The 12,308-nt window shown below is 44.4% G+C and overlaps 1 protein-coding gene across 8 annotated transcripts in view; it reads left to right on the plus strand.

Annotated features, from left to right (window-relative positions):
- shank3b (SH3 and multiple ankyrin repeat domains 3b) overlaps positions 1-12,308 on the plus strand; it is a 96,933-nt gene that overhangs the window by 41,124 nt on the left and 43,501 nt on the right. For 7 of the 8 annotated variants that reach the window (XM_060903372.1, XM_060903370.1, XM_060903374.1 and 4 more), the window contains exons 5-8: positions 803-911; positions 6,120-6,271; positions 10,558-10,725; positions 11,866-11,982. In XM_060903372.1, coding sequence (XP_060759355.1) covers positions 803-911; positions 6,120-6,271; positions 10,558-10,725; positions 11,866-11,982 — 546 coding nt within the window. Of the gene's footprint in view, positions 1-802; positions 912-6,119; positions 6,272-10,557; positions 10,726-11,825; positions 11,983-12,308 lie in introns of those variants that run through there. The other variant, XM_060903377.1, reaches the window with a different exon arrangement.

Genomic DNA, 12,308 nt, shown 5'->3' on the forward strand with positions numbered 1-12,308 from the left:
AGGGCCGGAGTGCGCACCCTCCAGAGGGCACTCGCTGTTCAGGGCGGAGTGATTTGGAGCGCAGGATGCCTGCGGAGCCGAGCGTATCCGTGTATTGGCATTGCTATGTGCACGCAAATCGTGTATTGGTGTTGCTGTGTGCACACTAATCGTTTTAAAAACTTTAATCTGATGATCCGCTGATACGGTCTAATGTAAACATGGGCTACGTTCAGTGGTTCAGGATTATTATTTTTTTTAATAATTTTTTTTTGTATTACGATGTATTCATAAACAATAAGCTGTCGTTCAGACCTAATCCACATTAATATGCACAAGTTTTCTCGGCTTTTGTCTTCTGTAAACAATGAAACTCACTGAAAATGATTTTAATAGCTGAAAATACATCTGTTTGGAAGCAAAAAGATGTTTTCCAGGCCTGGCTACATTTAAAAAAGGCATTTTTCACACTCCATCAATACATGGCTTAAAGAGGAAAACGATACTCCATTTAATTTTATAGTTGATTTTACTGTTTGTAATTAAAATAAATCAAGTTCACACACAATTTAACAGTTGAATGTTGAATATTAGAGTACTAGAGTGCCACTGGAGTGTCATAACTATTACTAACTCATATTACTAATATAAACACAGCAGTCCTGTATGCAAGATCTAGAACTTTATATTCATTATCTTACTGCCATGTTCGATGTTCAAGAAACACACCAGTGTGAAAGGAAAAGTATTTATGTCAGATATACTGTATATCAGTATTGTTAATGGTCATGGTGTTAGTTCTCACAGTGTGGTTCCCTTTAAGGCCAATCTGAAGAAGTTTATGGAGTATATTCAGCAGAGAAGTGTGGAGAAAGTGTGCAGGTTCCTGGAGAAAGGGCTAGATCCCAACTTCCATGATGTAGAGACTGGAGGTGAGGACGAGATTTTTTTTAAAGTTCATTTTTGTCACATGGTTAGCCAGATTGGACCAGTTTGTTTTGTTATTGTCTTTTTAAACTCCATTTTGCTTCCATTTAAGGGTTCTTTGACTTCAAATCCAACAACAAATGATGTTTTTTAGATCTTAAACTGTTAACCACCCAAAGAACCCAGTTCTATTTAAGATCATATTGAGTATTTTTATAGCTATTTCTCTCAGGAACTATAACAACAGTTTCCTTTTAGATTTTTTTTTAAGTAGAACTGTTAATTGCCCAAATAACCCAGTTTATTTAGGACCCTAAATGGTTACTTGACCCTTTCTCTTAGGAACTCTTAGGTTTTAGGTTGAATACAACAAGAACAGGTCTCCCTTGTAGATTTTTTTTTTAAATCTCAAACTACGAACCCTCCCCCCCCCCAAAAAAAAAAAAAAAAACCCTCATAAGTTTCATTTAAAAGTTCTGACTGCAAAGTTGAATTCTGGGCAAAAATGTTCTATTTCTATTGCTGTTGGAATTTCGAGATGTTTCGCTGCTGCACACACACACACACACCGTGTATCCTGTGTGTAAACGTTTTGCCGAGATAAAATGTGTCCCGCATTTTACAATTCCGGAGATTGCCAAAGCAAGTGAGCAACAATATCATGTGACCACTGTGGGGCGTGTTTGACCTACTTTTAACCAAAACAAGTCGGCGTGGGCAAACATGGCGGACTCGGCTCTCCCTCCAGCTAAAAGCCAGCGGAAAAGAAAAGGAAAGCCTGCCTTGTGAGTGCAACTGCAAGATACAGCAAGGTTAGATAGCGTGTCATTTTTCTGGACAGATAACCAAATCATTCTAGCTAGTGCTTAGCTATCTTAGCCTTAGAATGCATGGTCTCGACTCCACGGTAGCGAGTATGGAGTTATAAACCGAATGTTTTGATCTTACACAGAAAGAAACAAGAACACAAAAGCAGGAACAGAGAAAAGATACAGTATGTTCATCTTTTGTTTCACGGATCTTTTCGCGAATGTCAACCACAGATTACATCCCTGCGACTCAAAACTCTCCGAGGTCGATGCAGAGTCACGATGTTTTCCGTGCGTTGCCATATTGGTGTGCCGCAGTTCCATAGTTATGCTGATTAGTTCAAGCTCCTCGCATTCAGCTGTTTCCTGTTTCCGTAGGGCCATACAGTTTACCTCAAGAGGGAGGAAAATGGTCCCAAAATGGAGAAAAGTGACCCTCAGGACATCAAAATGATCACATCTCGTCCACATGATATTGTTCTTGCGAGACATAGGAAAATGTCATGCACGAAAAAATTTAAAAAATTGAAAATTTCAGATGACTTTGCAGTCAGCAGCTTTAAGATCCTAAAGGGTTTTTTGGCTCTTTCACTTAAAAATAAAAATGCTTAAAAGTTCTATGTAGAGACCAATAAACGGTATTTCCTTTTTAATTATTCTGATTTTTTTTTAGTTATCATAATTTACTTATATTTAAAACTGTCTCGTCTCGTCTCCTTCCGCTTTATCCGGGACCGGGTCGCGGAGGCAGCAGTCTAAGCATGGAAGCCCAAACTTCCCTCTCCCCAGACACCTCGGTCAGCTCCTCGGGAAGAACACCGAGGCGTTCCCAGGCCAGCCGAGAGACATAGTCCCTCCAGCGTGTCCTGGGTCTTCCCCGGGGCCTCCTCCCGGGGGGACATGCCTGGAACACCTCCCCAGGGAGGCGTCCAGGAGGCATCCGAAAAAGATGCCCGAGCCACCTCAGCTGGTTCCTCTCGATGTGGAGGAGCAGCGGCTCTACTCCGAGCTCCTCCCGAGTGACTGTGCTTCTCACCCTATCTCTAAGGGAGCGCCCAGCCACCCTGCGAAGGAAACTCATTTCGGCCGCTTGTATCCGCGATCTTGTTCTTTCAGTCATTACCCAAAGCTCATGACCATAGGTGAGAGTCGGAACATAGATCGACTGGTAAATTGAGAGCTTCGCCTTTTGGCTCAGCTCCTTCTTCACCACAACGGACCGGTAAAGCGACCGCATCACTGCGGAGGCTGCACCGATCCGCCTGTCGATCTCAAGCTCCATCCTTCCCTCACTCGTGAACAAGATCCCGAGATACTTAAACTCCTCCACTTGAGGCAGGACTTTTCCACCAACCTGGAGAGGGCAAGCCACCCTTTTCCGGTCGAGAACCATGGCCTCGGACTTGGAGGTGCTGATTCTCATCCCAGCCGCTTCACACTCAACTGCAAACCGCCCCAGTGCATGCTGGAGGTCCTGGTTTGAAGAAGCCAACAGGACAACATCATCCGCAAAAAGCTGAGATGAAATCCTGTGGTTCCCAAACAGGATTCCTTCCAGCCCCTAGCTGCGCCTAGAAATTCTGTCCATAAAAATTATGAACAGAACCGGTGACAAAGGGCAGCCCTGCCGGAGTCCAACATGCACTGGGAACAGGTCTGACTTACTGCCGGCAATGCGAACCAGACTCCTGCTCCGTTCGTACAGGGACCGGACAGCCCTTAGCAAAGAGCCCCGAACCCCATACTCCCAAAGCACCCCCCACAGAATACCATGGGGGACACGGTCGAATGCCTTCTCCAGATCCACAAAGCACATGTGGACTGGTTGGGCAAACTCCCATGAACCCTCGAGCACCCTATGAAGGGTATAGAGCTGGTCCAGTGTTCCTCGACCAGGACGAAAACCGCATTGTTCCTCCTGGAGCCGAGGTTCGACTATTGGTTGAATTCTCCTCTCCAGTACCCTAGAGTAAACTTTCCCCGGGAGGCTGAGAAGTGTGATTCCCCTATAATTGGAGCATACTCTCCAGTCCCCTTTCTTAAAAAGAGGGACCACCACCCCAGTCTGCCACTCCAGAGGCACTGTCCCTGACCACCATGCGATGTTGCAGAGGCGTGTCAACCAAGACAGTCCCACAACATCCAGAGACTTGAGATACTCAGGGCGGATCTCATCCACCCCCGGTGCCTTGCCACCGAGGAGCTTGCAAACCACCTCAGTGACTTCAGCTTGCGTAATGGACGAGTCCACCTCTGAGTCATCAGCCTCAGTCTCCTCAATGGAAGACATGACGGTGGGATTGAGGAGATCCTCAAAGTATTCCTTCCACTGCCCGACAATGTCCCCAGTCGAGGTCAACAGCTCCCCACCCGCACTGTAAACAGTGTTGCCAGAGTACTGCTTCCCCCTCCTGAGGCACCGGACGGTTTGCCAGAATTTCTTCGAGGCCGACCGATAGTCCTTCTCCATGGCCTCCCTGAACTCCTCCCAGTTCCGAGTTTTTGCCTCCGCAACTGCCCGAGCTGCAGCACGCCTGGCCTGCCGATACCCGTCAGCTGCCTCAGGGGTCCCGGAGGTCAACATGGCCCGATAGGACTCCTTCTTCAGCTTGACGGCATCCCTTACTTCCGGTGTCCACCACCGGGTTCGGGGATTGCCGCCACAACAGGCACCGGAGACCTTGCGGCCACAGCTCTGAACAGCTGTGTCCACAATGGAGGTAGAGAACATGGTCCACTCAGACTCAATGTCCCCCGCCTCCCTCGGAAGCTGGGAAAAGCTCTCCCGGAGGTGGGAGTTAAAGACCTCCCCAACAGAGTGCTCGGCCAGACGTTCCCAGCAGACCCTCACCATATGTTTGGGCCTGCCAGGTCTGTCCAGCTTCCTCCTCCGCCAGCGGATCCAACTCACCACCAGGTGGTGATCAGTTGACAGCTCAGCCCCTCTCTTCACCTGAGTGTCCAAGACATAGGGCCGGAGATCAGATGAAACGACAACAAAGTCTATCATCGACCTCCAACCTAAGGTGTCCTGGTGCCACGTGCACTTATGGACACCCCTATGCTCGAACATGGTGTTCGTTATGGACAAACCGTGACTAGCACAGAAGTCCAATAACAAAACACCACTCGGGTTCAGATCGGGGAGGCCGTTCCTCCCAACCACGCCCCTCCAGGTGTCACTGTCGTCGCCCACGTGAGCATTGAAGTCCCCCAGTAACATAATGGAGTCCCCAGTCTGAGCACCCCTCAGTACCTCTCCCAGGGACTCCAAGAAGGCCGGATACTCTATACTGCTATTCGGCCCGTAGGCACAAACAACAGCAAGAGCCCTCTCCCCAATCTGAAGGCGCAGAGAGGCAACCCTCTTGTTCACGGGGGTAAACTCCAACACATGGCAGCTGAGCTGGGGAGCTATAAGCAAGCCCACACCAGCCCGCCGCCGCTCACCATGGGCGACTCCAGAGAAGTGGAGAGTCCAGCTCCTCTCGAGGAGCTGGGTTCCAGAGCCCAAGCTGTGCATGGAGGTGAGCCCGACTATCTCTAGCCGGTACCTCTCAACCTCCCGCACAAGCTCAGGCTCTTTCCCCCCCAGCGAAGTGACATTCCATGTCCCAACAGCTAGCCGCTGTGTCCGGGGATCAGGTCATCGAGGCCCCTGCCTTCGACTGCCACCCAATCCACACTGCACCAGTCCCCTACTGCTACCTCTGTGGGTGGTGAACCCACAGGAGGTCGGGCCCACGTCACCTCTTCGGGCTGAGCCCGGCCGGGCTCCATGGGCAAAGGCCCGGCCACCAAGCGCTTGCATACGAGCCCCAACCCCAGGCCTGGCTCCAGGGTGGGGCCCCGGCTGCGCCATACCGGGCGACGTCACGGTCCTTGATGGTTTCTCCATAAGGGTTTTGGTGAACTGCTCTTGGTCTGGCCTGTCACCTAAACACCTTTGGCCTGCTTTTTTTTTGATGGTATTTAAAACTGTGAACCATCAAAAAAAAAAAAATCTATTGAAGATTCTTATGGGATCTTTAGTTCTTTCACTGAAGGTTCTGTGTAGAACCCAACAACAATGGATTTCCCTTTAATATTAATATATTTATATTTTATTAATATTGAATTATTAACCATCCAAAGAACCCTGTTTCATTCAATATCCTCATCTTTGGCTGTTCCTCTTCGGGAATGCTGTGTAGAACCCAACAACAACAACAGGTTTCCCTTTTAGATTTTTTTTTTTTAAATCTAGAACTATGAACCATTTGGTACCCAAGTCTTTGGCTCTTTCTTTTAAGAATGCTAAAGAGAAAGAAGAACCCTTGATAAACCCTCCTTTCTAAAAGTGTTATTTCTAATGAAGAGACAAATTGCTGTGTGTGTGTGTGTGTGTGTGTGTGTGTGTTCCAGAGTCGCCCCTGACCCTGGCAGCACAGCTGGAATCGAGTGCTGAGCTGATTAAAGTTCTGAGGAGTGGAGGAGCTCACCTGGACTTCAGAACCAGAGACGGCATCACCGCACTTCACAAAGCTGTACAGACGCACAACCACGTAGCTCTAACTGTGAGTTGTACACACACACACACACACACACACACAGTCCAAAACCCATCTGCAGCAAGCACCATCTGTGTGAATGTGCGTTTACCTGTTCTGTGTTTTATTGAAGTCTTTTGAGCCGGATGTCTCCTAAACATGAGGAATATAAATACGTGGAGGGGAACTTTGCTGGAAATATTTCCACATAAATAGTTTTTATTCGATAGATAAAAGAGCTTAAAGCTTTTTTTTTTAACTATACGAACAGACTGCAGAGATTTTCTGAATTTGTGAGGGATTAACAAAGTGCTGTTTAGCTACAATTAGCTGAAAATAAAAATCCCATGTAAAATCCTATAAAAGAAAGAATACAAAAGAATTTCATCTTTTTTATGTACTATTTTCTTTATCAAAATGCCAACACAAAAATAGGACAAAAGACTATTATGGTAATCATTTTTGCTGACTTTCAGTGCCAGGGTTGGAAAATACTTCAGTAACTGTAGTTCATTACTACAGGTAGGTATAATTTTAGCATAGCTGAAGACTTGTACTTTTACTGTACATAATTCAATTCTTGTTAAAAACATACTTTTTCATCCTTGCATTTTTATTCAGACCTTCAAAAATAATTGTTATAGAGCTCTTCTTCTTCTCTCACGCAGCCAGTACAGTCGAAAGGGACCCCATGCGTTTTATTTAGACTTTAGTTTAAAATACAGAAATCAAGTTCATCAGTGAAAAAACATTAAAAATCACGCCAGTGATATCATGCTACACAATGGAGTTAGCATTAGACACTCTCAGAAAATAAAGTCCATTATTGTACTTTTAGGGGTACAACGGCTTGTGACTGGATCAGGACCCTCTAAGGTACTTATTTGTACCATTTAGATACTGCTTGGGAGCATATATGTACCTCTTTGGTCCTAAAAAGGTACACACAGTTACCTTGAGGTCCAATAATAAGCCCTAAGGGGTAAATTCATGTAGATTGTACCATGGGGTACAGAAATGGACTCCTAATGTACCCCTATTTCTAACAGTGTAGCGATCTGTGTGTGTCTGAATATGGATAAACCACCAGACTGCAGTGTTGAACTTGAGGATGAGCGGTCCTGGGCTTACTGCAGTAAAATGTTTCCATATGATGGAATAAGCAAATACTCGTATAAAACGAGGCGTCTCCTTTGACTCCCTAGAAGGCATGAGTTCCATCTAATTTGAAAAACTCATTCAGGGTAAATTTAGCTAATTTGCTAACATTAACTGGCTGTATTTAACTAAGTCAGCCTGTTTTCTTTGCTAATACAGTATCAGGTTAGATTAGCATAGATTCCGGTAACAAGCATAAATTGGCTACGCAACAAGTCAAATTCTAGCTAATGGTAAATATTGGGGCGGCACGATGGTGTAGTGGTTAGCACTGTTGCCTCACAGCAAGAAGGTTCTGGGTTCAAGCCTGGTGGCTGACGAGGGGGCCTTTCTGTGCAGAGTTTGCATGTTCTTCCCGTGTCTGCAGGGGTTTCCTCCGGGTGCTCTGGTTTCCTCCCACAGTCCAAAGACATGCAGGTTAGGTTAATTGGTGACTCTAAATTGACCGTAGGTGTGAATGTGAATGGTTGTTTGACTCTATGTGTCAGCTCTGTGATGACTTGTCCAGGGTGTACCCCTCCTCTCGCCCATAGTCAGCTGGGATAGGCTCCAGCTTGCCCGCGACCCTGCACAGGATAAACAGTTACGGATAATGGATAATGATAGCGGAGCTCCTTGCATGTGCAGCAGAGCTCCATACTTAAGAGAATATGGTAATGCATCAACCTGATTTTTGACAGCTTAACCATATGACATCTGTACGTACGACGAATGACGAATGTGTACCACCACAGGGAACCCTATCGTAAGTGCAAGGCAATGTATCTCAAACACCTGACCACCAGATAATGAAATTTGTATCTTTATTTCCATAAGATAGACGGATTTTTATCCAGTGCTTATTTTTTTATTTGCTTTTTAAAAAATACAGTGGTGCTTGAAAGTTTGTGAACCCTTTAAAATTTTCTATATTTCTGCATAAATATGACCTAAAACATCATCAGATTTTCACACAAGTCCTAAAAGTAGATAAAGAGAACCCAGTTAAACAAATGAGACAAAAATATTATACTTGGTCATTTATTTATTGAGGAAAATGATCCAATATTACATATCTGTGAGTGACAAAAGTATGCGAATATCTAGGATTAGCAGTTAATTTGAAGGTGAAATTAGAGTCAGGTGTTTTCGATCAATCGGATGACAATCAGGTGTGAGTGGGCACCCTGTTTTATTTAAAGAACAGGGATCTATCAAAGTCTGATCTTCACAACACGTTTGTGGACGTGTATCATGGCACGAACAAAGGACCTCAGAAAAAGTGTTGTTGATGCTCATCAGGTTGATAAAGGTTACAAAACCATCTCTAAAGAGTTTGGACTCCACCAATCCACAGTCAGACAGATTGTGTACAAATGGAGGAAATTCAAGACCATTGTTACCCTCCTCAGGAGTGGTCGACCAACAAAGGTCACTCCAAGAGCAAGGCGTGTAATAGTCGGCGAAGTCACAAAGGACCTTAGGGTAACTTCTAAGCAACTGAAGGCCTCTCTCATATTGGCTAATGTTAATGTTCATGAGTTCATCATCAGGAGAACACTGAACAACAAAGGTGTGCATGGCAGGGTTGCAAGGAGAAAGCAACTGCTGTCCAAAAAGAACATTGCTGCTCGTCTGCAGTTTGCTAAAGATCATGGGGACAAGCCAGAAGGCTATTGGAAAAATGCTTTGTGGATGGACGAGACCAAAATAAAACTTTTTTGGTTTAAATGAGAAGCATTATGTTTGGAGAAAGGAAAACACTGCATTCCAGCATAAGAACCTTATCCCATCTGTGAAACATGGTGGTGGTAGTATCATGGTTTGGGCCTGTTTTGCTGCATCTGGGCCAGGACGGCTTGCCATCATTGATGGAACAATGAATTCTGAATTATACCATGGAATTCTAATTCCATGAACTGAATCTCAAAAGAAGGTGGGTCATGCAGCAAGACAATGACCCTAAGCACACAAGTCGTTCTACCAAAGAATGGTTAAAGAAGAATAAAGTTAATGTTCTGGAATGGCCAAGTCAAAGTCCTGACCTTAATCCAATCGAAATGTTGTGGAAGGACCTGAAGCGAGCAGTTCATGTGAGGAAACCCACCAACATCCCAAAGTTGAAGCTGTTCTGTACGGAGGAACGGGCTAAAATTCCTCCAAGCCGGTGTGCAGGACTGATCAACAGTTACCGCAAACGTTTAGTTGCAGTTATTGCTGCACAAGGGGGTCACACCAGATACTGAAAGCAAAGGTTCACATACTTTTGCCACTCACAGATATGTAATATTGGATCATTTTCCTCAATAAATAAATGACAGAGTATAATATTTTTGTCTCATTTGTTTAACTGGGTTCTGTTTATCTACTTTTATAGGACTTGTGTGAAAATCTGATGATGTTTTAGGTCATATTTATGCAGAAGTATAGAAAATTCTAAAGGGTTCACAAACTTTCAAGCACCACTATATACAAACTACATAGTGTTAGTCTTGCATATGACCAGAAAAGAGATTGAATGAGGGTTTTTTTTTTTTTTTTTTGTGTGTGTGTGTGTGTGTGTGTGGTATAGTTCATTTTGTCAGTTAAAAACATTTCCTTTTACTTTGTAATACTCGATTACATATTAACTTTCAGTTGAGTGCATTTTTGGATGGATACGTCCACTTTTACCTTAACGCATTTTCTCTACTGACTATATCTACACTTAAGTATCATTTCTCTGCACCATAAAGTGAAGAGTAGTATCACTGAAAAAAGTGTTAAAGTTAGGAATAATACTGTATAATAGTATAATAGTAAGAGGCGTGATGGTGTGATATCTAATCAGATCAACTCTGGTCTTTTGAGAACTGAGCGTATTCCTCCGGTGGCTCAGCTCAATCAGTTTCATAATGATATATGGAAAGGTTTCACGTCAATATTTTAGTGGTAGAAATAACTAGCTGGCTGATAGAACAACAAAAGTCTTTTTTGTGCTTTTGTGCGTTCATTCATCTCCTGTTGTGTTTCTCCACCCACTTCAGCATAGACTCATTCATAGCCACAAAAAATGGACTAAAAAAATTACGCCCGGCCAAATTACCCATACACAGGTGTTACAGCGCTAATTTACGGTTGTGTCTGAATGAAAACAGAGCTCTTTGTTGAATCTTTTTCTTCCTCTAACTCTGCAGACCCTGTTGGATCTGGGTGCGTCTCCGGACTATAAAGACAGCCGTGGGCTCACTCCTCTGTACCACAGCGCTATGGTGGGGGGCGACCCGTACTGCTGTGAACTGCTACTGTATGATCACGCTCAGCTCGGCTACAGTGATGAGAACGGCTGGCAGGAGATCCACCAGGTAGCTCTCTCTCTCTCTGTCTCACACACACACACACACACACACACACACACACACACACACACACACACACACACACACAGAGACACACATACAGTATTGTGCAAAAGTCTTAGACTCCCTATGTTTTTTTTTTCCATACAAACTTTGTTGTTATAGATTTCTATTTTATGACCTCTACATTATCGAGTCAAAACATTACAAAAACATTTTAGAGTCCCAAACATTCAGGGGAGGGCGGCACGGTGGTGTAGTGGTTAGCGCTGTCGCCTCACAGCAAGAAGGTCCGGGTTCGAGCCCCGTGGCCGGCGAGGGCCTTTCTGTGCGGAGTTTGCATGTTCTCCCCGTGTCCGCGTGGGTTTCCTCCGGGTGCTCCGGTTTCCCCCACAGTTTCCCCCAAAGACATGCAGGTTAGGTTAACTGGTGACTCTAAATTGACCGTAGGTGTGAATGTGAGTGTGAATGGTTGTCTGTGTCTATGTGTCAGCCCTGTGATGACCTGGCGACTTGTCCAGGGTGTACCCCGCCTTTCGCCCATAGTCAGCTGGGATAGGCTCCAGCTCGCCTGCGACCCTGTAGAAGGATAAAGCGGCTAGAGATAATGAGATGAGATGAAACATTCAGGGGGTTTTCCAGCACAAAATTAAATGTTACGGAAAAAAAAGTTTGTATCTGAGCAGCATATTCCATAAGAGAGCACTTTACAGATTAAAAAAAAGAAAACATAATGAAGGCTACTGGGTTTTCGTGCAAAATGAAGAAGCGAGTGTGACAGTCAAAGTGTCCAGATTGTGTCCTGTGGCTGGTTCTGTAAGATGCTCAGTAAAACCTACAGCTCATTTCCTTATAAAACTGCATTTGTACCTCAGACTACTTTTTTTTTTTTTTTAAACCAAAGGGTCGTCTCATACCAAATATTGACTTTGTTTCATTTATTATGGCTTACTGATTACTGTTTATAGTGTTTTTTTTAATGTTGGATCATTTCATTTCATTATTTTTTAAGCCATTTTTGGTCGACAGCATTTCTTTACATGTGCCTAAGACTTTTGCACACTACTATATATACACACACTATACGTTCTTCACTGTACCTGCAGAATTTGGGGGACTAAAGCACGGGGTGGTGTTGATCCGCAGGCTTGTCGACACGGAAACGTGCAGCACCTCGAGCACCTGTTGTTCTACGGAGCTGAGATGAGTGCGCAGAATGCCTCAGGAAACACAGCGCTGCACCTGTGTGCTCTCTACAACCAGGTACAAACACATACCCTATAAATACAGCACACACACACACACACACACACACACACACACTACTATATCCTGATGTTAAGTTCTCAAAGTGGGATCCAAGGATCACCCAGAGTCCCTGATGTACAGTATATCGAGATGGTTCGTGATTTTATGATGTTATAGTGGTGAAGATCTGGGTTGCCAGGTTTGTGGAATAAAACAAAGATAATGACTTTTCAAAATTCTTCCGAAAACAAAACTTTAAGTCTGAACGCCTCAAACCCTGTATTAAAATTTAAAATAATTTCTAACGTTGATGGATATATTGTAATATTTAAACATTACAA

The sequence above is a fragment of the Neoarius graeffei genome, chromosome 21 (assembly GCF_027579695.1).
Source record: "Neoarius graeffei isolate fNeoGra1 chromosome 21, fNeoGra1.pri, whole genome shotgun sequence".
In the NCBI taxonomy this organism is placed as follows: domain Eukaryota; kingdom Metazoa; phylum Chordata; class Actinopteri; order Siluriformes; family Ariidae; genus Neoarius; species Neoarius graeffei.